The following is a 26,844-nucleotide window of genomic DNA, read 5'->3' as shown; positions in this document are numbered from 1 at the left end:
AGTATCTCTTTTTCCTATTCACCTCTCCATTCATCATTTCTGAGTCTTTGAATATAGTATTTCAGTATTAGGTCTTTTAGTGTTTGACTTAACAATCAGCAACTCTCAGATTCCCTATTCATCCTTGGAAGTAGGGATGACTCACACTTCTCACTGGAAACACTCACAGACATGCCCACGGTTCATTCCTGCTCTAGAAACTGGCCCAAAGAATATATCAAGTAAGTAAATTCTTTACCTGTTTTCTTGGGTATATGACCCCTGACAGTGGATTAAAACAAAAACTAGTTCCTATGCTGAAAATACCCAACCAAACAAAGGTTACCTTAAAATACTTTGAGTCCAGCCATGTTCCTTTGGCTTGCAGATGAAAGAAGCATATTTATTGTCTTCCCATTGAATCTCAGCTGGCAAAGCAAAGTCTCAGGTTCAGTCTGAATGGAAGGTTATGAGAAAGGTGACAGGCCTGGTCTTGGCCACAACCCGAAGCAAGAAGAAAGACAATGTTGCTTTTGAGCCTGAAGCTTGCACTAACCAAGGCTTCTTAACAGATAATTCTGATCAGTGAAGACATATGGACATGCCCAAGCTATTGATGCAAGGTGGTAATTTTTCTTATTTGGCAAAAGATATCTCTATGTTACTGAATCTATTTTGCTGATATATTCATGCATAATTTAAACTTATTTCAAATGCTTTCTTTGTTTACCCAGTTCCAGATTTCCAGCTCACCTAAGCTTTTCTGAGATACTACAGTTTTCCTAATATGAGAATAATCTTTTATAGTCTGAGAAGGGACATCAGACTAGTTAGTTCAACTGATGTTACAGGTTTATTATGCTGCCATGTTTTCAGATGGGAAGATTTCATGGGCTTCATGTAGGTGTGTCCATTCCCTTAGTGTTCGCCTCATGATGTTTTTGTCCTGGCAACTAACTCTCTTGGAAGCTCTCACGCTTGCCTTTTCTCAGGTAAAAGATTTTCCTAAGCTCCCTTTTGGCCTACTTTATTACTTGGCTTCACTTCACATGTTCTCATGTTTAACTCGTGATTCTCTGTGGACAAGGTTTTTGACATCCATCTTCTTTTCAACAATCAAAATGATATACATCCCAGAATTACTCATAATAAGATCTACTCATGACCCTAGTTTTGCTACAAGAATTACATAGGTTAACCTAACTCATCATAGAACCATTGTGATATATAGGTGTGTGTTTTTTTTTAATTTTTAACTAACTGCATATCTAAGTTTTATAATATCTCAACTGAACATTTTCAGATTTCACCTCTTCTCTCTCCTTTCTTAAAAACATTCTCTATCATCATGCTTAATGTGAAATAAATGTCAAGCCCTAGCTATAATCTCACAGCTATAAGTCACAGCTTTTTCTGTAACTAAAAAAGAAGATGGAACAGAACCCTGTGGCCCAGATTATTTGAATATATTCTATAGTATTTTCCTTTGTATAGCCTATGCAATTCAGAAGCATATGCTCATGCTACTAATGTTAAATGATTTCTTAATTACTTGGGAATTATTGTTTGTTTGTGAAAGGCCAAAGGGAAGGGGGAAATCTACAGCATTGTGGCAAATGGTACTTTATCATGATCTGCTAGTATATGTAGAAAATGTGGACTATAGCATCTTATTTTGAAACAGGTTTAGAAGCATATAAAATATCTGGCAAGTCAATCCAGGATCCCCTCTGCTGTTGAACTACTCTAATAAAATCTCATCTTTCAAACAGAAAGAAGGCCCAGAAGGTTCTTAATTAGCCTCTATTATTAGCCATTGCTAATGCTTCCCTTAGCTCCAAGGATTTAAAGGGCAAAGACTGGATGGAGCCTTGTTCCTGTGTTTCAACTGCTAGCTACTGGTGCTATCCATAAAGACACAGCTTTCCCTGCAAAACTCTCAGCTGGCGATGAGGAATCATCACAGATTAACTCAGGGAGCCCGTCCTGGGCCTCTGGAAATAGCTGCAGCGTAAGGGCAGGAAGTGGTATGTATTCAGGTGATAAGGTGGCTTTAAGTTCAAGTTTAGAAGATGGTGAAGGAAGCTGGGGAAGGAGAGCTTGGAGGCACTCCTTGCTGCATTTTTCAGTAAGGCCTGGCATGCTACCCACTTTGAAGAGTCAAACTAGGGGAGGAAGCACTTTGGACCTAAACTGCATATACAGGGTAAGTCGAGGGAAGCAACTAGTAAGATCTTATTTCTGATCTCACTGCTTCCTTTCATAATTCTTCTCTTTCATTCACCTTTCCAGGTGCCCAAAAAGGTCGCATTCCCTTCCCAGTGTAAATGCCTGGGGAAGTATCGATAGAAGAGGGATGGTGTGGTGATTGAACCTGGAATCCCAGTGCTTACTAACAGAGGGTGGAGGCCTTGAATGGTGGTTCAAGTTGTCCCTAAGAGCCAGGTTTCCTAAGGCGAGCACCTGACCTTTTCCCCATCCTGGCTGCCAGTCATCCTCCTGCCTCAGCCATCTATCTCACTGACTTCCCCATTGTGATTTGAGAAACCTGGCTCTGGAGGTGCCTTGCAGTGATTTTCCTAAGCTGGCAGACAAACCAGGCTGGTGATTTGGTAGTCGATTGCTTTGAAAGAACAAAAGTGCATCTAATTCAAACACATTGATTGCAGACCCACCTGACTCGGAGTGATGAGGAGTGGATGGAATGGGCAACCTCAGGGACAAAGATTCTGCTTCCCGGGGGAGCTTATAGAGTTCAGGTGGAACTGGAAGCTATTCCTGCTGGAAGACTGCCTGAAGTCCACCCTGCAGGCGAGGTGGAGCACCCTTCCCCTAGGTCTGTTGAGACCTGGCCTCGGCCCTCCGCGGACACAATTTGAAAGAATATACATTGCAGAGCAGCTAAGGGGGGGGGGGGGGGGGGGTCGTGGGGCATCACTTGAGGTGGCTTCTATTAGCGTCAATACGGCGGAGCCAGGGAACTTAGCTGGAGCCTGAAAACTTCACGCCAAACTCTGCAATCCCCCCCCCCCCCAAAAAAAAAAAACCACCTTCTCCTCCTGCCCCCCTCAGGGGCCACAGCGGGAGTGCTGTCCCAGGGGTACCCCGGGGAGACAGGGGTGCTCAGAGGAAGTGGACTCCGCACTCCTGTCCCCTGACCCCCCCCTCCCCCACCAGCCATGGGCTTTGCCCTGGAGCGCTTCGCCCAGGCCCTGGGCCCGGGTCTGGCGTGCGGGCTGTGCCGCGGGGTGCTGCAGGAGCCCCTGTGCACGCCGGGCGGGCACGTCTTCTGCGCCAGCTGCCTGCTGCCCTGGGCGGCGCGGCGGCGCCGGTGCCCGCTGCAGTGCCAGCCGCGGCGCCCGGCGAGCGGGACCGGGCGCTGCCTCTGCGCAGCCTCCTGCACCAGCTGCGCATCCAGCTCGGTCCCTGCAGCTGCGGCTGCTGCGGCCGCTCGGTCGGGCGGCGGGAGCTGGAGGCGCACGCCCAGCGCTGGGGGAGCTCCGGCCGTGCCCGCCGCCGGGGCTGCGTCTCGGGGCCGGTGGGCGGCGGGGACGTGCCCGCGCGGGGGGGCTACGGAGGAGCGGCGCCCGGGGCCGGCGGGGGCGGGGGGCTGCGGGGCGGCCGCGGCGGGCGCGGGCGGGGGCCCGGGCGCCAGGGCTCGCCGGGAGGCGGCGCGAGCGGGCGCTGCCGGCGCAGCTCTGGGCGCCGCAGGACGAGGCGCAGCCGGCGGCCCGCAGGTACCGCACAAGTTCGCCCCGTACATGGCTCACGCCCGCAACTTCGCCAGGGACCTGGGCGGCGGCCGCGGCCCGGTAAGCGCTGGGGGCTGGGCCCCCCGGGAATGGTCGGTTGGGGTGGACAGAGGAAGGCTCTTTTTGAGGTTCGGGACTCCCCGGGGAAGGGGATGCCCTCCTGATCCTGCGGTAGGAGGCATCCACCAGCCCGCCCGATGTTACTGCTGTTCCTATACTATTACTCGTCTCCCGGATGTCCTGGTATTGCAGTGAGCAAGGACTGCTCCCTTTCCGTTTATAGGAGGATTGGAAAGAGTTAACCAGTTTCTATGCCAACTTTTCCACGAAGAAGGGGGCTATCAGGAAAACTCGTTTTCTCACCCAGAAACCGTGTTCCCCCTCTTTCTGACGCCTGCCCTTACCCCCTCTGCCTCTATTTTTGTACCGTTGGCCCTTACCTGAGACCAGGAGGCAGGGACCTTGCCACCCTGACCTCCCTCTCCCACTGCACCAGCATCCCTGCCGCCTGCTGAGCCCCCTCCATGGGCTCCCAATGATTTGGTTTTCCTGTCGCACTGCCCTCATCAGCCACCTTCTGCTCAGTGCAGGGAAAGTCAGGGATGTGGGGAACTAGAGTTAAGAGATGATATATGTTTTTTTAGACATGAAGAGTTCTTTGCATCACTCCTACCTTCCCTAAATCACCCTTACCTGCCTTCTTGTTTCAGTGTTGTTGTTGGTGGTGGTGGTGGTGGTGATTGTGTGTGTGGTGTGCATGTGGTGTGTGTGTGTGTGTGTGTGTGTGTGTGTGTGTGTGTGTGACTTGGGGAACAGCTACATCCATCTGGGGTCAAAGCAGCCCTCCCTCCTCTCGCTTCCTCCCCGCTCTGCAGCGGCTGTTTCTCTTTGTGGAAGCTGCTGGCCCCAACTGAGCTCCGTGCTCGCGGGCTGCCCGCTTTTAGGCCGAATAAACAAGCCTCTTTGCAGCACCCCTTGTTTATAAAGCTGTCACTTTGCTTCTGGAGGACTTCTGCACAGTGTTTGACATTGTTGGTCGCTGCCATGGTGAGCAGGGGTTTAGGAGAACTTGCACTCCATTCAAGGAGCTGTTTCCATTCTTCAGTGTCTTGGGGAGGGGCAACCTGGGGTGCTTCCCATCTGGGACTCTCTCCAACTCAGGCATGGACTCAAGACGCTTCTGTCCTTGCACCTAAAAAAAGAAAGAAAGAAAGAAAGAAAGAAAGAAATGTGAAGGGCTACAGTGTTTCTACTCTGATAAACGAAAGCACACTGCTTAATTAAAAGACTGGATGCGACCTATTACTCTTTCTCTATCCTAGTTATATCCAGATACATTTACAAAATGAGAAGAGCTAGAGAGAAGCCAGAAATATGCTTTGTAGTGCCAACGCAGGTCTCAAGGTCTTAGGGAAGCAATAGTTGATGGAAAGGAGTAACAGCCAGAATTATGTGACAGGGAAGTCCATTCAAAAAGTCACGCTGTGGTTCTCAGAAGTGAGGGAAAACTGCCCATGATCTGCAGACTTCATTACCAGAAGGCTTCTCTGTGCTCCTCAGAAATGTTTTCCCACCACCAGTAGGGGCTGCTGTGCGCACTGACTGGGGAAAGCTCCTGGGGAAAGGGGTTGATGATGGTAGTAGCCTTAAAAGATGCTTATGGAATTTTTATCATTCTGAAGGAATTGCCCACTGCCAAATATATGATATCTTAGGATAGTGAACATCCATAACCATAAACAAAACAAACACCTCTAGTCTGGCACTACTTCATTTTATTTTTAAAATAGTCTCTACTAATAAACAGGTTGTACATATAATTCCTACTATGTGTTTAACTCTCCTCTGTTTTTTTTTTTTTTTAATTTAATCTTCAGGAGTTATGCAAAACCCAATAATAATAATAATATTTAAAATTAGGATTACTGTAACCTGTTATACTCTGCATGACAATGATAATCCAAATAGTACAGTGGAAAGAAATTTTTAAATAGTTCACGATTTTTTCAGACTTTCTGAGGTGAAATTTTTCACAGAGTAATTCTCAGATCCTGTAACAATTTATGTTACTCCTTTGTAATAGAGGGGGAAAATAAGAACACTTGCAAGGCTAAACCAGAATTCTGTTTTAAATTACAGTGAAGCCAGAATTAAACACTGAATGCGTTAGAATAAAAGCTGCTTGATGTGTACAAATGCAATGCCATTTAGTTGAAAATAGTTATTTTTCTCACATGTATGGTTGTTCCCTTCAAACACATACTTTCAAAGTGAATTTAGGAATAAATTAACCTTCTCTCAAATTCAGCCAGCCTTCATTGTAAGTTTTTCCCCTTTTTGAATGGTAATTTACTTACAGTGGGGAAAAAGCTTTACTCTAGAATTATTTAATTTTATGTATCTTTTTACAGAGTTTGCTATTTTATCTCCTTTCTTCCAGGGTGGAGAACATAAGCCATTCACCATCCTATTAGAACGAGAAAATGACACTTTGGGATTCAATATTATCGGAGGCCGGCCAAATCAGGTAACCCACCTTGCTAATTCACAGCTCTCAGTCTTTGCTTATAAAATAACAAATTAGTTTTCATTTATGGACTTTTAGTACAAAAGCATCTGGTTTGATCTTTAAAGTTATGCTTGTGATTAAATAGTTTCCTTGAGATAGATAGATAGATATATGTATTGGAAAAGCAAAGAAAAACAGCTAAAAACTTCGTTCTCTTTACTACTTAAAAAGAAAAGAGTACATTTCATATTTTATCTACCTTCTATGGATCCACTGGCAAATTTCTTAAATAAACCTATTTCATAGTAATGTGTATAGGCAATTTTTATTTAATAATATTAGGCAATTTTATTGCCTGCTTGCGCCTCCTATTGATTATGTTAAGTTGGTCAGTTTTCAGATGCTTACACAGAACAGGCAGTATATGCTGAGTGAATGAATGAGTCATTAAAATCAGTTTTGAAATAAGGGATATTGTTTTCACAGTTACATAGGAAATGACATGTTAAAGGACAAGAGCGGGTTTGAAATATTTTTGACTCCCCAAGTCAATTCTTTTATTTAATTGAATGAATAATACTTTCTACACTGATGCCAACTGTTTTCAAAACATGTGGGTTATAATCTTTTACTGCATACTGTGCTGTAGTTGCAAAGTTCTGTTGTATCCTTTAAATACTACATCAACTTAATCTTCTCTATAACTAGAAAAAGGTGGTGAAGCTTTAAAAGAAATCATGTTCTTTAATTTCCTCAATAAACTGCCATGAAATTTTTGCATCCTGCAATGCAGATGTTGTCCAGGGAACTGTCTTCGAGTTGTTGGCCATATGCTCTATTTAGGTCAGGATGGCAATGGCATATTTCCTCTTTGTGTTTAGCATCTGAAAAACCCAACAACTAATGACTGCTTTGCTTCTGTCTCTAGGACAGTCCCATTTATTATGGAAAAAAATACACGTCTTTTCATCATATCATTTTTGTTTCATTTTCCCCTGAGGTATATTGTTATGAATGCTAGTTAGGTGTTTGACATTTAGGTGACATTGGCCATTTTTTAGAGCCTCTTAAAATTCATGTTAAGGAAGACTAATTAAGGAGAAAAAATGTTATTTAACCTGCCAAGAAGTGAAATGGCATTTAAAATTATATAATGTATTATTATAAGATATCGGGCATTTTCCCTAAATAAGTTTTGCACTGTCGTTGGTTTCCTGGGACTGGCTAACATGTACCACTTGTACCATATCAGCTACATGTTTGAGGTTCACCCGATCATTAGCCTCATTACACCTGAAGTGTGTACCGATTAGCTTTGAATGGTTCTCTTGCAACTTAGAGTTGATCCTTTGGGATTTCACACCTCAGCAAGCTCCCAGTCTTCGCTGTGACTAGAAACAGCCAGAGCTACATCCCAAATCTGTCACTTCACGAGGTTAAATTATATTTTGAAGACTATGACCACCTCTCAAACCAGTTATATAGTAAGACTGGATATGCTTCTTGTTTTAGTTAACTTACAACCTTTTTCAGTTACACCCTCTCTTTAGAAATGGGATGCTTTATAAATCACATGGAGGAGCCTGTTGATATCGCCTTGTACATGCCCTTTCCCCATAGATTCTTATGCATACTTGAAAACAGAGGTAGATAGATAATCTGGCCAGAGATGCTAGACTCATTCATTAAAGCTGACATCTTGATGAATGACTGGTGTTAAGTAAGTTAAAATTCAGTGTCAAATCCCTAGCTAAGAAAAAGAGTTGCATGTTAAGGAGGGTTGGCAGTGAGACATTTACCAAATTGTCTTTGATCCAACTAAAAACTTTGTTTGCATCTTTCTTACTGCTAATGGTTATATTTTTAATAGAATGGTCAAGAAGAAATATCAAGAGAAGGAATTTATGTTTCAAAAATTTTGAAAAACGGACCTGCTGACAGAGCAGAAGGCTTGGAGGTTCATGACAAAATCATTGAGGTAAGACAATAATAAAACACAAATATGGTTCTTGGCAGAAACATTTGACATTTGAAATTTCCAAACTTACTGCTTTACCTTGGCGTAGTACTTATTAGAATGTATATTAAACTAGAGTATATAGTACACATCTCATCTATATTAATTATTAGATATTGGGATAAAAATAACCTAAATATGTTAATGTAGTTTCTAAATGTGTTAATGAATATCTCTGTTTTAATAATTGTCTCTCCCCATTAACTGTGAAGGTGATAATTAAATGCTATAATTAATTTTTATAACATTTCAAAATTAGGATGATAGATATCTGTTGAAGGACATTTTGTTGAGGAACTATTGCTATTTTTAAACTTGAGATTAGTACATTATGTAGAGTGTGATATAATTTATAAATGTCTTTTAATACTTCTTAGTTAATATGGTTATTTTCTTCCTTCCTCTTTTTTTACATAAAAATGAAAGAAAGCACTTTTTTTCCTATTGTGAAAACCTGCTGGGAACTCTTCATTTCCTGTAGTGTGCGTTGTAGCTGTATTGTTGTATTTGGGGTTGGCAAAGTGGGGTTGGCAAGTTATTGAAATTTGGGCTATTGATAATGGAATTTTGAGTCACACTGCCCTTCACCAACCCAGTGCTTTTGGAATTTTAACTGGTTGAGATAGTATTACTTAGTGTTGCTGAAAATGTTTAGGGTACTTTTGTCAATGGGGTTATTCCCAACGTATTAGTAAAGGCTAAAAAGAAATTTGGAAGGTGTATTTGACTCTGTCATTCTTTTGGGGAAATTCTATTTATTCTAGATTATATAATCACTAATGATATCTTTATGAATGCTTGTATAAAACTATCTTGATGAGGACTGTTTTTCTTTATTATATTTTGAATAGAATTTTAGATCTTCATTATTTTTTCATTAAACACTTGAATTTTGAATAATTTGACCTAGGATAAGGGTAAACAGTATAGAAGAGCCAATTGTTTTCACTTTTTGAAGGAAAAAAAAAAGATCTCATAGCATTTAGAAATCAACTGACTAGGCACTTTGAGGAAGAGAGAAGTTTCTTTGGCTGAAAAACTGGTTTTTATCTGAAGAGGCCTCTGGTAACAAGGTTTTCTCCTTCCAGTTTTATAGCCAAGAAAGGACAGACCTACTTTCACTGACGCTATCCAGGTTGTCTTGACAGTTTGCCTAGAGGAGACATTTATATGCTGCAGTTTCTAAAGTTAGAATTGTTCTATTTCTACTTGTACTTGTGCAGTATAATTTAAAGGGCAACATAATTCAAACAAAAACATTTGTCCTTTTTGCTTTCTGTCTTATGTCTAAAGCCTTTTGGTTTTTCCAGTTAAATGAAAAAGGAAGGCTTGCATTTGACACTATTTGAAGGGCTGGTGGAATTGAATACATATATTGAAGTAACACACAAAGTTACAGATACACACAATAGAAACATGCACTAGGGATTTAGAAAATAATTTATACTAAGTGACAGTGTTATGCATGCTTCATTAATGTTGCCTTCAAAAAGAGGAAGAATAATTTGTCTTATGTTTTGGTATAGTATTTTTATTAAAAATTTATTGGTTTTGCCAAAACCGGTATGGCTCAGTGGATAGAGTGTCGGCATGTGGACTGAATGGTCTCGGGTTCGATTCCGGTTAAGGGCATATACCTTGGTTGGGGGGAATATCCCTAGTGGGGGGTGTGCAAGGGGTGACTGATCGATGATTCTCTCTCATCGATGTTTCTAACTCTCTATCCCTCTCTCTTCCTCTCTGTAAAAAATCAATAAAATATATTTATTAAAAAAAAATTATTGGTTTTGTTAATGTAAAGAAGTAATTCTATAAAAACTATAGCTGATAAATGAAGTTCATCTAGAAATCTATCTCATATAATTACTAATATATATCAAAATAACCTTATATAAATCATCTATACTAATAATAGACAAATATGTAAATTGATCATACCTCCATGATGCCCACAGCCAATCAGGAATGAGTATGCAAATTAACCCAACAAAAATGGCACCTGGACACTGAACAGCTGGAGGTGGGGTTGGACGCCCCCCTCCGTGTAGCCTGGGCAACACAGTGGGCGTCCCCAGGACCCTGCCCACTCTGAGCCTATGGCCAGTGTGTGTGTGCCAGCTCTGAGAGGCGGGGGTCCCAGGGACACCACTGGAGTGTCTGGTCCTGTCAGCCTGGCCTGGGGGTGGCTGGACTTCAAAGTCCTTTTGGTTTCTGCAGCCCTGTACCTAAAATGGAAACCAAGAGCAAAGGGAGCACCAGGAATTTTGGGAATTGTAGTTCTGGTGCAGACCTGTTGTGGGATCTCCTAGACCTAGAGCAAAATGAGCCTCGAGCAAGTTACTGTTGTGGATGGGGGATGGAGGGAAAGAAAAGGTGAGAGACATAAATAAAGTCAGAATGTCAAGGAAAAATTCAAGGGAAGATATTCTGCAACTTCTAGGAAATCTCCACCAATGGAACAAAATTAAAAAAAAGATTTCTATTATTCTGTGAGCACCAAACCAAACTGGGTTGGGATGTCAGAAAATTTGCTATATGATTGCAAAGACAGACAGAAACTCCTAGTTTGGAGAGAGCTGCTCTGAGGTCTCCCAGAGTGGAGAGGTTTCAGGTCAGGCTGAGGGAACCCACCCTCCATGCACAAATCTTCATGCACTGGGCCCCTAGTACAAGATAAAGATAAAAGACATCAACCATGGGAATCTAAACTATGATTTAGAACCTGCTGTAGTAATGTAATATCACCTCAACATGCACATATTAACAGCAAGTGACAAGAGGTGAAATTTGCCTCATTGATAAGATTTATCAATGGTTCTTTTATTCAAGGTATATTAATAATATGCATATGTGTTATAGTTCTAGCATAGACTCATGTGACCGAATTTTCAGTTAAGAAATAAGTTAGACAATATGTATATTTCTGGAATGTTGTCTGTTAAATAGCATGAAATAGTTTAGGAGGGGGATTATTATAATAAATCTTTCATATTTAGTTGTCCAGTGATGCCATCATGTTTTCAGTGTAAATAGACATTTGTGTGACTTTATTTATATATATACTTTTAAACAAGTAGCATGTTTGTTCTTGTGCATATATGTGTGTGTGTAAAAGATCCCTATATACCAATTAAAAATATTTGATGCTTTTCAGTTATTTTAGTTCATCTGCCATTGTGGGGCCAGTCAACTTTTCACATTTTTTAGCAGTGGGAAACTGATAAGAAATATATTGATTTATTTTAAAATGTGCAGCTGCAGAAAAACAGATTTAAAATAGGGTTTTTTGTTTTGTTTTGTTTTGTTTTGTGCTCAGTGATGTGTTTACTGAATTAATGTGAATTTCAAATAGCCATGCTGATTTAACTCTAGTTCAACAAATAAATTTGTTAGCAGTATAAAGTGTACCAATAGTGCATAAATTTGTTAGCAGTATAAAGTGCACCAATAGTTCATATACTATGAAACTACTCATATGACCTACCTGCCACAGTCTGACATATGGCCAAGTGCTTTGAATTCAGTGATATATGACTGAAATTTAAAAAAAAAGAAACTGTTAGACAATTTATTTTTCCTTACAGTGAAGACATGCTGAAAATATTTGGGCAAATTAATTGCTTAAAGCACACATTACAACAGGTTATGAATTGTTCTTATAAAATAAAATAAAATTTAAGTCATTCAATTGAAGGAGAAAGGAGATATATTGTTAAAGATTTGTATCTATTGGTTAAAGATATTTTACTAATTCTAATAAAAATATTAGATATAATAATTTTGCCAAACTCTAACAAAGGCTAACAGATTCCAAAATAATATTTTTTAATAATCTGCATTCCATGGAAGCTGATCAAATAAATTCAAGAATCACAAAAGTAAGACAATCATAGTCATAAGGTAAATATATGTCTTATTTTTCACATAATACAAGGCAAATTTAATTTTGGAGTCAGTTCCATGAGAAACCACATTTACCACTTTCTAGTGGTAACAGAGGTTTACTTAGACCTGGAATTCACCAGAGCGCATATCTTTTTTTTTTTTTTTTTAAGTGTATTTTTCATGCTGTTTTCCACCCCTTCCTGACTCAAAGGACCCACTATCAGAGGCTCAGGCACAGTTCTCTAAGAAGGCAGTACCATTACTGAAGTATCATCATGTTAGATGCCCAAGGGGCTTGTGGGAGGGAGTTGAGAATCAAAGTTCACTGCTGCTGTCAGCAACTCTTCCATTATTGCTAGCACAGGTAGCTGGATGTTAATAGAGAAAGGAAGCAAAAGGAACCGCCCATCAAGACTGTTCATTGGCTGGCATTTCTGAGGGAGAGAGAAAACAGGGGGAAAGTCCTCTGCTGAGAGCATGCTCAGTAGAAGCCAGGGTGGCAGCCCTCAAGGGGAGGTGGCTAGCCTGGGAAAAGGGTTGGATTAGGTGAGATCTAGGAAAGGGATTGGTTAGAAGGAGGGCTGAGCACATACCTGCAAAGGACTGGAAAACTGATTGGTTATTTTGGAAAAGTGCCTGATCATTCTCAAGCCCAGATCCTGTAATCCAAGCTCAACAAAGCTCTGGAACTCTCTTTCTGCTAACACTCACATTTGCACATTAACATCCTCATTCTCTCTCCATTAAAACCATGTGGGACTAGCAGCTTCCTGGGACACCGCCCCCCACCCCCACCCCCCAGGAGCTGCGCTCCAAGCGCAGGCCTGGCACTGTTGAGGTGCAGCCAACAACAGACTAAGCTAGCCAGATGGGGGCAAAGACTACACTGGACTACCTTGACATGGTACGGGATTTTTGGACACTGGCTCTGTTTCTGGGCCTGATGAAGACAAGGCTGGGCTTTGGCCCCAGAGGGACAAGAGCTGAAGCCAGGCCGGGCCTTTGCATTTGCTGCAGTTTCAGAAATCCTTACCACTGCACCACAACCTCCCATGGGGCTCCCCTGAAATGCTTTCCTCATGATTCTGTGAAAGGACCCCATTTCTACCGGCCACATTATTTTTTCTGTGATGCTGAAAGCAGGCCGTGCCATCATAACCCCAGAGTGGGAAAGTGAATAGAAGGTTAGATGGTCATTCCTGGGTCTTTGTTCACACTTTCTTCTCCTTACACCTCCTCCAGCTCCTTGCTAAGTCTGTGTGATGTCTCTCAGCTACTGGAGGCCAGGGAGTGGGAGTGGAGGTCTGTACGGTCTGTTGGAAGAACAATTTGGAATAGAAAGCAGACTTCTTATTAATGAACATATTAAAATCTTTCCTCTGTATTGAGCTTGAAATCATGATGAAATGGCATTTTCATTTACTTTAGAAACTGTTCCCACATTGAACAATGTCAGGGTAGCACTTTCTAGAAAGTGCTGAGTTTAATACTTGCAGAAAGAACTTGACAAATGCAATGTCTCAACAGGGATTTCTTAACTATTCCAGATTGCCAGCTACACTTTCCCCCCCCCCCCACCCCTGTAATGTTCTCTCTTCTGCATTTTATGTGACTACTCTGTACGGCTAAAGTCAAAATCGTTGGTGGTTATCATGTTTATTCGCCTAAGGCTCTGCACAGTTCCATGACAGCTGTTAATGCAGGAAATTTAAATGCGGATCGGAGCTGAACAGGGAGGAGTGCTGTGGAAGCAGATCTGTGATGTGCCACAGCTGTATGTGCCTGATGGCACAATGCACCCTACTGCCTCTGAGCGGCCATGCTAATCTGTGCACGCATCAATAGCATTTGCGAGTTTCGTAGATCACTTGTAAATCTGGTGGAACATTAGTTGCTGTTGTTGTTATTTTTGACAAATTGCTGTTTAATTCGAACACATCATGAAACTCATCAATAACATGTTGTCAGTCCGTATTTTAAAAGTGTATTTTAACTGTTCAAACAACATTGACTGATTAGCTGAGAGACTTAAGAAAGAACCAACGGCAGTCATGTTAGTGCAAGTAAAGAATTACATTTTAATGAGATTTGTAATCATGACTAAATGTTACTTGCATGGAGTATATTTTTAACATCGTGATCTAGTTATTATATAATTATATGTTTAACGTCTCTTGAAAATTACTGTGGTGAAGTGGGAAGAGGATGAATACTGAAATTGAGACGATCTGGCTGGAGTTCCCATTCAGCCTCTCTCTGGAAATGTGTGTGGCCTTGAGCAAGCCAGCTGTGTCTGAGTTTGTGCCGTTCATAGTTACTGTGTGTGTGCAAAGTGCCTGGCACACGGCAGGGTTTTGGAAGCCACTGTTGTGAGCCTGATGTGTCTCATTCGATTTACGCAAGGTCGTTTGTTCTCCAGGGCACGGAGCCAATTCAGGGGTGGGTGTTTTTCCTTTTGTGGAGAATCCAGGCCACTCTCCCCCAGCCTTCAGTGAGTCCCATTTCCGTCGACACCACAATGTGGATGCGTAAGTGTAGGAAGTTTTAGGTTGTACAGTTGTCACATATTCATATGGACAGTCAGATGTAAAAAGGGCTGTTGAGAGAAAAACCATACACTCATGATTTAGCTCAGTTACTCAACAACTATTTGCTAAGTCCCTGAAGATGCCAGATGGCATACTCAGCGTTGTGAAGGAGCAATAAGACGTTTTCTGCTCCCAAGTAACTCATGTGGTAGAAGTCCTGTTTTCTGCCCCTGCAAGGCCAAGCAGGCTCTCCTGTGAAGCTCTTCTTCAGTTGTTCTGAACGTAAATGGTCATCACCATCTAGTTTTAGTGGAATGACACTGGAGGTTTGTTTGTTTATTTATTTATTTATTTATTTATTTATTTATTTATTTATTTATTTTGACACTGGAGGTTTAATCTAGTGTTCCTGTTCTCCACATAGTAGATCAATTTTTTAAAATATATTTTATTATTATTATTATTATTTTTATAGAGAAGAAGGAAGAGGGATAGAGAGTTAGAAACATGGATGAAAAAGAAACATCGATCAGCTGCCTCCTGCACACCCCCTGTGGGGATGTGCCCGCAACCAAGGTACATGTCCTTGACCGAAATCAAATCTGAGACCTTTCAGTCTGCAGGCCAACGCTCTACCCTCTGAGCCAAACCGGTTAGGGCTAGATCCATTCTTTTGAGAAAGCATGACAGGGGTAATTTAGGAAGATAGTAGAATATGTGGATATAAGATAGTATCGTCTTCTGTCAACTGTCCAAGTATGGTATTTTATGTTTAATATAGGGTGTGCCAAGACCTGTCAGTATCTCAGTCATTACCTAGATTCAGGCTAATGGGAAGCCAGATCCTTAACTAGGAGCCTTTAAGGTATGCAAATATATACAGTCCATGGGACAGCAAGTAGAAGTCCTGCTGACCACCAGGGCCAGGCGATCTATACAATTTCCCTGGGTGGCAGGTATGAAAATCCAGATGAGTATATACGTTCCTTTCTGGGAGACACTGAGGAGCTGCATCGAAGCAGAGAGAGCGTACAAAGATGGGCTCTCTGGCCTATGTCCCCTGACATAGCCTCTGGGTGTGTCCCAACCCAAGGCCTTCCCCTAAGTCCGAAACTCCAGGACAAGCAAGTAGGCCTCTCTCTTGGCAAGGCTGGGGGTGTTTCATCCTGCTTTCTGTGTAATGTCCTCGGGGTGGTAGCCTTCCAAGAACTCTCTCTCCATTGTTACAATCCCAGGAGACCCAAAAAGCATCCTCTGGACAGCAGCCACCCAAACTGGGGTACCTCACACACAGAAGAGTCACACTCGGAGAGATGCTGGAGCTCTGAGTACTGCAGAGCGAGAACATGAAGACAGTGCCTGCCCTCCAGGTCCCAGGAAAGGTTATATCAGCCCTCAGAGGTGTGTTCCATGAGAAGCTTCCCCTCAGGCTGCCCCTGGTGATAAGCCAATAGGCCTCTTTCACGGGAAGACTAATCTCCGGGTCCTGTTGCCTCTGGCTGTTTCCCCCAGGGAGGGGTGGAAGCTTAAGCACTCTTTCTCCACAGTTAGGGTCCTATGGGACTGGGAGCACAAGCCGCTCAGGCCATCAGACCCAGGCAATGGAGAGGTGTCCTCTGGGAGCAGCAGCAAAAATCGGGGTCCTCGGCAAGGGTTCCTTTCTGGAGGATGCCGGTGAGCTGGAACGAGGCAGAGAGAGGGAGCAGAGGTGGTGTCTCCTGGCCTCTGTCTCCCGAGAGCCCTTCTATGGTGGTGAGGTGCGGCTACAGTGTTTGGACAGGTTCACGCCTTGGACTGATAAGAGGGCACAATCCTCATGTGCAAGTCGAAGCTTGGGCTGGGCCTTTCCAGCATAATCATAGCCAACAGCTGTAGTTGTAAGCTTGAACCTATAGTCCTAACACTGGCCCCAACACTGGCCCCACGTGACTTAGTGATATAGGCTGCAAGGAACCAAAGCTTGATCAGGTGCATGCAACTGAGTAGGACTGAAACACAGGAGAATGTTGTAAACATCTTGACCACGCCCTTACTTTGCCCAGTGGCATCTGCTATAAAATAAAGGCACGGCTTGTGGGCGCTGGCGCTGTCTCAGCAAGCAGCATCCCCCTGAGATATTCTCTTTGCTTTCATTCTCTTGCCTGTCTTTTCTAAGCGTTTCGGCCGCCCCACTCAGGTTCACCTTGGCTGTGCTGGTGTGGCACAGATGGTCTCTAGCTGTGTACCCAACCAGCAGAATCCTTACCCTCAGGCCAAAGCTCCTGGACAAGCGACTGGGCCTCTTCTGTCTGCGCCCTGCGCAGTGCCCTGGGAGCAGTTATTCGCTAAGAACTACCTCTTGGATTCCGATCCCATGGGGCCCGGGAACATAAGCCTGCCTGGCCTCCAGAATCAAGCCATCAAGGGGCAGAGCCTCATAACAGCTACAGCAACCGAGTCAGCAGATGTAAAATCAGGCCGCCAGATGTGTGCACAGCTCCTCTCCGGGAGCCCCTGGTGCTTGGAGTGAGGCAGAGGGAGAGTGCAAAGATACTGCCCTCCGGGGAAATAAAGGGGAAGAAAAAAGAGAGAATAAAGGAAAACAAATAAAAAAGAGAAAGATGGTGTTTGCCAGCTTCTATAAGGCAGAGGGAGAGCGTGGCGGACGCCGCCCACCTGCAGGGCTGCTTCCCTGCTAAGGCCTGGGTGGGCACATCTGCATTCAAGCCATTTGTCAGCTCTTTCTCGTTTGCCAAGCCTTGCCTGTCGGTCTCATGAGCGTGTGCCACTTTGGTCTTCACAGCCAGGTGTTTTGGGGACTAGCCTCTCAGGTGCCAGTCTTAATAGTTGGGGTGCCCAAAGTGGGGTACAGACACTCACTGCTCAGGGAGAAGATCCAGGATTTGAGTTTCCAGTTGAGGGTCACTGTGCCATGGATGGAGTTTGTGGTAAAAAAAAAAATGTATCTCTGCCTTTGCTTCCCACTTCTTTGTGGTCCCCTTTCACTTACCCGATGCCTAGGGGTCTCTCCGCCATTTTTAATTTCTTGGATTTTTTCCCCCAGAGGAAATTGTTTCATATTCAAGTGTAGATTTAATATTTCTGTGGGAGGAGGTGAGTTCAGCCTCTTCCTACATTGACATCTTCAAGTGGAACTTCTCTAATACATTGCTGAGATTTATTTTAAAATGAGCTCTGAGTTGATTTTAGGGCAAATTCCAAAATAAGCATGCCTTAATGTCTTTGGCCCTCCTGTTTCCTTCAATTATCATAGTCATCTGGCATCTTCTTTCTTATTTTCTTATTTCTCTGTAGCATTCATCTTTAGGAATATATCAATAGATAGATGTTTGAGTAATAGATCTGCCCCACTCTGGGTATCTCAACTTGAACTGGAGAAAGTGCCTCAATGACTCTCAAGTTTTGATCATTTTCACCTTGACTAGCACAGTGGCTTTTGGAATAAACTTGCCTTTCACCCAGTCTCAGCCATTTGCAACTCAAGTTGCCTACTACTGTCAGGGTTGTCTTTTCTTTTTCTTCTTTTTTTCTTCTTCTTTTTTTTTATATATATATATATTTTATTGATTTTGTACAGAGAGGAAGGGAGAGAGATAGAGAGTTAGAAACATCGATGAGAGAGTCATCAATCAGCTGTCTCTGGCACACCCCCTACTGGGGATATGCCCGCAACCAAGATACATGCCCTTGACCGGAATCGAACCCGGGACCCTTCAGTCCCCAAGCCGATGCTGTATCCATTGAGCCAAACCGGTTTTGGCAGGGTTGTCTTTTCTTAGTTTTTCTTTCCCCTGCTTTCCTTAAGGACGTCATTAACATTAAATTGTCAACAGGATAAAATCAAATTTATTAAAGAAGTAAAAATGGCCCTTCAAAACCTTTATTCTTTAAAAAAAAAAAGGTTTTCCCTTTCAGACTCCCCTCAAGTATATTAACATGAAACTCCTCCCCTTTCTTATCTTCACGCCTGCCTGCCTTTATTCCTTTTTTTCTTTTTACCTGGTGTTCTCCCACTCCCATGTCTGTTCAGGAACTGGCAAGTTTCTGAGTAGCCTCAAAAATCCTCCACTCCCTGATGCCCCGCCCCTCAAATCCACCAATGGGAATTATTCTCTTATCTCTGTCGCCAATAGGTTTTTATACCTCTCACTTTTATTTCACTTTTCATATGCTATGTTGTGTATTTATTCTTTGATATGCTTGTCCTCCCACAAATGTAGAGGTTTCTTAAATGTGGTTTAAAATTTTATTGAACTTAATAGCTCCAGCACCCCTCCTACTCTTCGCATTGTGTCTGGCAAACTACAGGCATTCTGTTCATTTTCTTTGATGGAATAAGTGAATGCATGGACTTAGAGCTCGAAATTTTAGGCATTATGGTTAAATACAAATGCTTTTTAGGTGCCAGGTGGGCAGTTCTTGAAGGCTAACCCTGTTACATCCTATTCCTTCTCTTTGCATCTTTATCACCACGGAAGACTTACTGTGTATGTTTCAAAATCTCTGTGATCTAGTGATAATAGACTAAAACAATTGTATTTCTCCACAGTTGTTTCTTCTAGCTTGTAAATAAGAACTAGCCCAATTCTACAATATGTGTTTAATAATCTGCTTATGTAAATTCTTGAATGGGCTCTGAATACATGTGTGTTCACCTTCACCCTCATGCATAGTTTTGTTATTGAAATTGAACACTGGTAAAGCTGACTGAATTCACATGCTTGCCTGCAAAGCAGATTTGTAGAAAATGGCATTGGACCGAATCTGGAATTGAACAAAAACACGATTAACCACAGAGGAATGGGAAAGATGAAAGATGTTTTCAGTGGTTCCAAGTTTTGTAAATGGTTTGGTGAAAAGACACTTAGAAGCTTCCTAGATCACTGAGAAGAAGCCAAGGGAAATCTTTGAAGTTCTCTTGCTGAGAGCTGCTTGGAATAATTAACAGTAGCCCCAGTGTGAGGCTTTCTGAGGAAGAACTCAGCAAGCTTGTTGCTTGGAACTCTTTAAGCCAAGTTTAAGAAGACTGTCCTATTGTAGACTACAAGATGTTTTAGTGCTAGTAGATTGGGATGTGTTTCCATAGACAGGAATACAGACTTCTCCATTCTTTCTTAGAGGTTGTTCTTTCTACTCCAATGTGAAAGCATCACAAAGGAGAAAAGGGCATGGATTCGGTGCCTGGTTCTCTCCACCCTGTGAATTATTGTGGCCACTTCACAGTTCAGTGGCTTTATGGACAGTGCCTTTCAGCTTCCCTCTTTTTTAGCAGTTAATAGTGAGGGTTCTTAAGAAGCTTATCCTTTCATAATCAGCACCTCGGGTAATTCATTATTATCTTCAAGTAAAAAAACACCCCAGAGAATAAACATTATTCATTATATGATTTAAAATATTTTAAACAATTTTATTTTGCCCTAAGGGTATAGTAATACATCTTCAACTCATATGATTAGATGAGCAATTGACTGTGCTGCTTACTTGATAGGGAAGTAGTTATGTTTTATAATATAGATTAGAATAAAATTTAGCACTGAATAGCTAGAGAATACATAATATTAAAATAAATTTTATGGTATTGTTGCGTAAAATCAGGTAATTTGATAATTTACCCACATAATGTTTTATATTGAAGTAAAGGAAACAATATATTTACTTTATGAAATCATAATTAAAAAAGAAATCATTAATAAAATGTTAGTCAAATAAAACAATCCATTTTCTACTCTCTGTTTCTGTGAGTTTTATTTTTTTTGTTCTGAAGGGAAGTGATGCCATGAAGTATTTACCTTTTTCTGGCTAATTTTACTTAGCATAATGCTCTCCAGGTTTATCCATGTTGTGTCAAATGACAGGGTTTTTCTTTTTCATGACTGAATAGTATTCCATTATATATAGTATATGGTAGTTCCATTTTTAATTTTTTGAGGAACTGCCCTATTTTTCATAGTGGCCGCACCAATTTATAGTCCCACCAACAGCACACAAGAGTTCCCTTTTCTCCACATTCTCACCAGCATTTGTTATCTCTTATCTTTTTAGTGGCAGTCATTCTAACAGGTGTGAGGTTGTGTCTCATCCTAGTTTTGATTCGCATTTCCCTCAGGATTAATGAAGTTGAGTAAGAATTCTAGGGTCTATACCCTTAACTATCACCTGACACTACCCATTATTAAGACTTATATATATAGTGATTCAGGGTAGATAATGTATAATTAGTTAAAGTCACATTTGATGAAATTAATGGAAGGCATTTTATGTTTGGCTAAGGAGTTAGGTTCTTACAATATAGGCAATGAGGAGTCAGTGATCACTTTTGAGCAGGGGAATGACATGGGTAATGCAGTGATTAAAAGAGTAATCAAAACTTGACTTCACTGATGTTTAAATAGATTGGAAAGTGAAGGTACTAGAGATAGGGAGTAGTGGGTGAATACCCCTATATATGCAATAATAAGGGCCTGTAGCAAATACATAGAAAACTGCCCAAAGGTAGTGGCAACCCTGATACTTGATTCATCATACTTATATTAAATATTTTCCCATGTCTTCACTTTTCTACAATATGCTCATCTTAAATCAAGAGTGCTGCTGGATGCTTATGCATAAGTAGATTTTTACAGAAGAATCCCAAATCCTAAGTATCTAGGGCAATCAATGAGCATGAAGTGAAGTCACCCATGTAGCTGGCATTCAGATCAAGAAATATCATTACAGGCACTTCAGGAGTCTCCTGTATTCCTCCAAGTTTTGCCTATTTTTAAATTTTGTATAAATAGAATCACACAAGAGGTATTCTTTAGAATGTGACTTCTTTATTTAAAATTATGTTGGTCAAGTTCACCAATGTTACATCTGACTGTAGTTTCTTCATTCTTATACTTGTGTGACTATATGACTACAGCACATTTTAGTTATCAATTTTATCATCAGTGGCATCACTAGTTCTAGATTATTATAATAACATTTTAAACATTCTTGTATGCATGTTTTGGTATATATATATATATAGTTTTATATATATATATATATATATATATATATATATATATATGCATTTCACACACACACACACAAGTAGGGGTACATTTGTACAATGCAGAATCATGGGATATGTACATGTTCAGCTTTGGTTATTGCTGCCAAACAGATTTGTTAAATAGTTGTAGAAATTTACATTCTTACCAGCAGTGTCAAAGTATCAGTTACTCCACATACTTGTAAAGTCATGGTATTGTCTCTGTTTGAAATATTTAAGTCATCTAGTAAAGTGGTGTATGCACAATCCCTTGATGTCTAATGAAGGTAAACATATTTTGTGAACTACCTCTTCATGCATGTTAAACACAGAAATTCTAGCTTTTTATGCACCTTCAACACCTAATATACTTCCCAACACACAGTGGCACTCAGTTGTTTGATGAATGAATTAATACAGACATGATTATAAGAATAAAGCAAAGCTATTTGCATTGCTAGTAAATGTTATGCTTCTACTGTAAAAAAATGTTGAATGTAAATGAATAAAATTAAAAAAAAACTCTATGCCTCACATATGTGAGATGTGCAATAAATATGTACTAAATGGATGAAAAAAAGCCTTCCTAGGTTTCTTTTAAACGTAGATCTATCACAAAGCGATTATACCCTTCCTACCTTACCCAGTTTTTCTAAAAAAAGTAGTTTTGTGTTTCTTGTGACATTAGCACACACATCATCTTAGTGTACAATTTTTAATGTTACTGTTTTTGTAGGGTCAGTCTTATGATGTATATATCCCTTCCGAAGCCTTTGTTACAACGTCAAAAAGATTAATATGATCCCTAAACAAATACTTTTGGCCTAGATATACTGGGTTATTACAAACCTGTCACCTTACTGAATGTGTGCGTGTTATTTTTTCAGAAGCATAATTCTTTCCAACAGATAAGAATGATCAAAGAAAAATTCTTTTCTTTCCTAACCTGAGCTTTTATTTAGAGAAGATTTATTTTCATAAGCCAGAATTTTAAAATGCATATGTCTTCTTGGAGAGGCATAATTTCTCTTGGTCCACATTAGCACTCCAAGGGTGTCAAGTCCCCCTGGTTCAGAATTAGGTCATGGAGGCATACTAAGGCAGCCTTAAGACAAAAGTAAATCCCCAGGCACACACCTGATGAGATATATCAGAAGAAATGATGATGATTATTACCTTAGTAAGCAATTAAACATGATTTTCACATAAAAGTTAAAAGAAATGCTGAATACTCTAGCAACCTTTTACATAGCTAAAGGTTTTATATAATGTGGAACCATGAGTTATCAAATAAATTATCAAACTTTAATTTTTACATATATATCTGATACAGAGAGAACTCATAAAATGTATCTTAGCATAGAATAAAAATTACATACCAAATTGCTGTTTATTTTAATCATAATAATGATGACAATAATGATTTTAAAGACTAATAATAGTCTTTAACATTTATGGCTTCCTATTGTGAGTAAATGCTATACTAAAAGCAATATGTAATTAATATTTTGGTGCAGTTATAGGATACCATGAACAGCAAGTTAAACTTGTTAAGGTTCAATTTTATCGTAATAAACTTGTTTATGCCCAAGGAGAAAATATGGGTTGGTTTATTTGGAGGAAGAATGACCATGAATTGACATATAATAGAGACATATGGAGTTGATGATTCCAACAACTTTTTAAGCCAGGAGGTAGAGTTTAAATTAATTATAGTATTAACCACATGTACTGCTTACCAAAATACCAAGGAAATACAGTGATCATTATGTCTTTCTTGTAGCATTTAGATTTTGCAATAACTTTATTGTTAAAATACTCCAAATACATTTAGTGGAGCAAGTTATTAGACAGGTTCATTCTTTTCTTCTTTTAATATTTTTATTGAATTTATTGGGGTTACATTGGTTAATAAAATTATATGTAGGTTTCAGATGTACAATTATATAATTCATCATCTGTATATTGTATTGTGTGTTCACCTCTCAAAGCCTAGTCTCCTTCCATCACCATGTATCTCCCCTTTACCCTCATTTACCTGCCCCCATTTCCCATTCTATCTGGAAATCATACTGTGGTCTGTCTCAATTAGTGGATTTTTCTTAATCCCTGCACCTATTTCACCCAGCCCCCATCCCACCCCCAACTGTCAGTCTTTTCTCTGTATCTATGAGTCTGTCTCTATTTTGTTTGTTTATTAATTTGGTTCATTAGATCCCACATATATGAAATCATATGGTATTTGACTGATTTATTTTGCTTAGCACAATACGCTCTAGGTCCATTCATGTTGTCACAAAAGGTAAAATTTCCTTCCTTTTTTAATAGCTGAGTAATATTACATTGTGTAAATTTACCAAAGATTTTTTATTTACTCATCTGCTGATGGGCCCTTGGGCTGCTTCCAAATTTTGACTATTGTAAATAGTGCTGCAGTGCACATGGGGGTGGATATAGTCTTTCAAATCAGTGTTTGGAATCTCTTTGGATATATTCCCAGAAGTGGAATCACTGTGTCATAAGGCAGTTCCATTTTTCTTTTTTCCTTTCTTTATTGATTAAGGTATTACGTATGTGTCCTCATCCTCCATTGATTCCCAGAGTTTTTATATTCCTGATGTCTTTCCATATGAAACTTCTTAGCTAAATAAATTTCTATTCCAATCTTCGTAGGGTTAATTACTTTTTTAAAAATATACATTTTATTGATTTTTCACAGAGAGGAAGGGAGAGAGATAGAGAGCTAGAAACGTCGATGAGATAGAAACATCGACCAGTTGCCTCTTCCACATCCCCTACTGGGGATGTGCCCGCAACCAAGGTACATGCCCTTGACCGGGATCAAACCCGGGACCTTTCAGTCCGCAGACCGACGCTCTACCACTGAGCCAAACCGGTTTCGGCGGGTTAATTACTTTTTCTAAGAGATTTGTACTGCACATATTGGTAATATTTTTTGCATCACTTTATGGATTTAGCTTCTGGTATTAGTCACTTTTTAACCAGTAGTAACTGACAACACTTTAGCTTTTAGAATGACTACAATCTAATGTGGTTGCTTATTATCTTTTACCATATTCCAATTAATTTTTAGTACAGGGTGGCTTTGTAATATAAACATCTACAAAGGATATGTGAATTTTTTTGTTTAATAAAAACTTGAACCTCATATCTATAGGAAACATGCTCTATAGTCTTTTTTACTCTGAAAAGGATTCATAGTAATATGCTTGTTATTTATTTTCTTAAAAAGATGACATATTATGGGAAAAAAAGTGAAAATGGTTACTTTTTCCAAAGATATTTTTTTTATTCTTTGTGGGTTTCAATATTTAAAAAAATATTTTTTTCAGACAGTTTACATATAGAAGATAATGAATTCCTCACCTTCATCTTTTTATGCTCTAGGAGTTTGAAAGTATGCAGGTTGTTTCATGGGGTTAAGAAGGTGTGCAAACCTAGTGCATTTCTCTAATTGTGTGTATTTGTGCATGCATGTGTATGTGTGTTTACTCTCCCTTTGCCAAATCAGAAAGTAATGTGTCAGCACTTTGATTTCGATAAGGATAGTTTGTTGTTGTTGTTGTTTTTTAATATATTTTATTGATTTTTCACAGAGAGGAAGGGAGAGAGATAGAGAGCTAGAAACGTCGATGAGAGAGAAACATCGACCAGCTGCCTCTTGCACACCCCCTACTGGGGATGTGCCCGCAACCAACGTACATGCCCTTGACCGGAATCGAACCTGGGACCTTTCAGTCCGCAGACTGATGCTCTACCGCTGAGCCAAACTGGTTTCGGCTTGTTTTGTTTTTTAATTCTTACTTTGGAAGGAGCTCTGAGGACACAAATGTGTAGCTAAGGTAATGAACCATGTGATTTATTTTGAGTGAAAGTAAGCTAAAAAATCAACAGTTACTTTGTTAGGTTTCTAAGAGGAGATATGGATACTGATGAAGACATCTTAAAATTGGACATCACTTTATTTATCAGCAAGCACAGCATTAGTATTAAGTTTTCTATTGACAGTGTACAGAAAACAATATAAGAAGTACTCATTGTTTCACATTATTATTGATACCTTTTGGAATGGAAGTGTTACCATATATTTAAAATCTTACAACATTCTTTAAAAACGCAATAAAAGCATTGCATTTTGTATCTATTGCTCATTTTCAATGATTAGTGGATATTTTTAAAAATGTGGAAAATAGATGTTTTAATCTATTGTTTTTGTGTACGGTTATTCAAAAATTATGCCATAGTGTCATAATGTCATTTATCTGTTTTTTCTTTTTTGGGGGGTGTTTTCTTGGAAATTCTGAAGGCCAAGTATAAATGTGAACTTGTCCAATGCTCAAAATGTAAGCTCTGACTTGCCATGTTCTTTGTGTAGTTTCTGGTATTAGTTGATACATATGGATTTAAGGTCCCAGAATTGATTAAACATTTCTAAGATTTCTATTTTTTTCCCAAAAGTCCAAAAATTGTTAACTCCTTTTTATTCTCAAACATTGAAATCTATTTTTGCTAATTATATATAGCTCTTTTGTCTATGCCAAGCTGTTATTCAGATATAATCTCTAAAACATTGCTAGTTTTATAAATTATGTCTACAAAATGCCAGGGAGTACAAATAATTCTTAACTGAAAACAATAAAAATTCAATACTTTATTTCTTTTTTTAAAAAAAAATATTTTTGTTGATTTCAGAGAAGAAGGGAGAGGGAGAGAGAAATAGAAACATCAGTGATGAGAGAAACTCGTTGCCCAGCTGCCTCCTGCATGCCCCCACTGGGGACCGAACCTGCAACCCGGGCATGTGCCCTTGACTGGAATCGAACTTGGGACCCTTCAGTCCACAGGCTAACTCTATCCCCTGAGCCAAACTGGCTAGGGGAAATTTTTTGGCAAACACTATGGACCCTTGAACAACATGGGATTGAACTGTGTGAACCCACATATACTCAGGATTTTTCCCCCCAATAAATTCTATAAATACCGTATTTTTCGGACCATAAGACGCACTTTTTTCCCCCCAGAAGTGGGGGGAAAAAGTCCCTGCGTCTTATGGTCCAAATATAGCCTACACATATACTTTAAAAAAAAAGTTTTTTTACTTGCCCGGCTCTGTGTGGTCTCTGTGTGCTTGCCCG

The 26,844-nt window shown here is 40.2% G+C and overlaps 1 protein-coding gene across 1 annotated transcript in view; it reads left to right on the top strand.

Moving 5' to 3' along the window:
* Window positions 1-3,158: 3,158 nt before the first annotated feature.
* PDZRN4 (PDZ domain containing ring finger 4) overlaps window positions 3,159-26,844 on the top strand; it is a gene marked incomplete at its 5' end in the record, with an annotated part of 339,478 nt that continues 315,792 nt past the window's right edge. Inside the window, 6 exon segments of the mRNA XM_084876634.1 lie at window positions 3,159-3,330; window positions 3,333-3,632; window positions 3,635-3,721; window positions 3,724-3,791; window positions 6,172-6,258; window positions 8,111-8,218. Coding sequence (XP_084732760.1) covers window positions 3,159-3,330; window positions 3,333-3,632; window positions 3,635-3,721; window positions 3,724-3,791; window positions 6,172-6,258; window positions 8,111-8,218 — 822 coding nt within the window.

This window comes from Pipistrellus hanaki, assembly GCF_964339955.1.
Source record: "Pipistrellus hanaki genome assembly, chromosome: 3".
NCBI lineage: Eukaryota > Metazoa > Chordata > Mammalia > Chiroptera > Vespertilionidae > Pipistrellus > Pipistrellus hanaki.
Note: the sequence above shows the minus strand (reverse complement) of the source record. Positions and strands in the feature narration are given on the sequence as shown.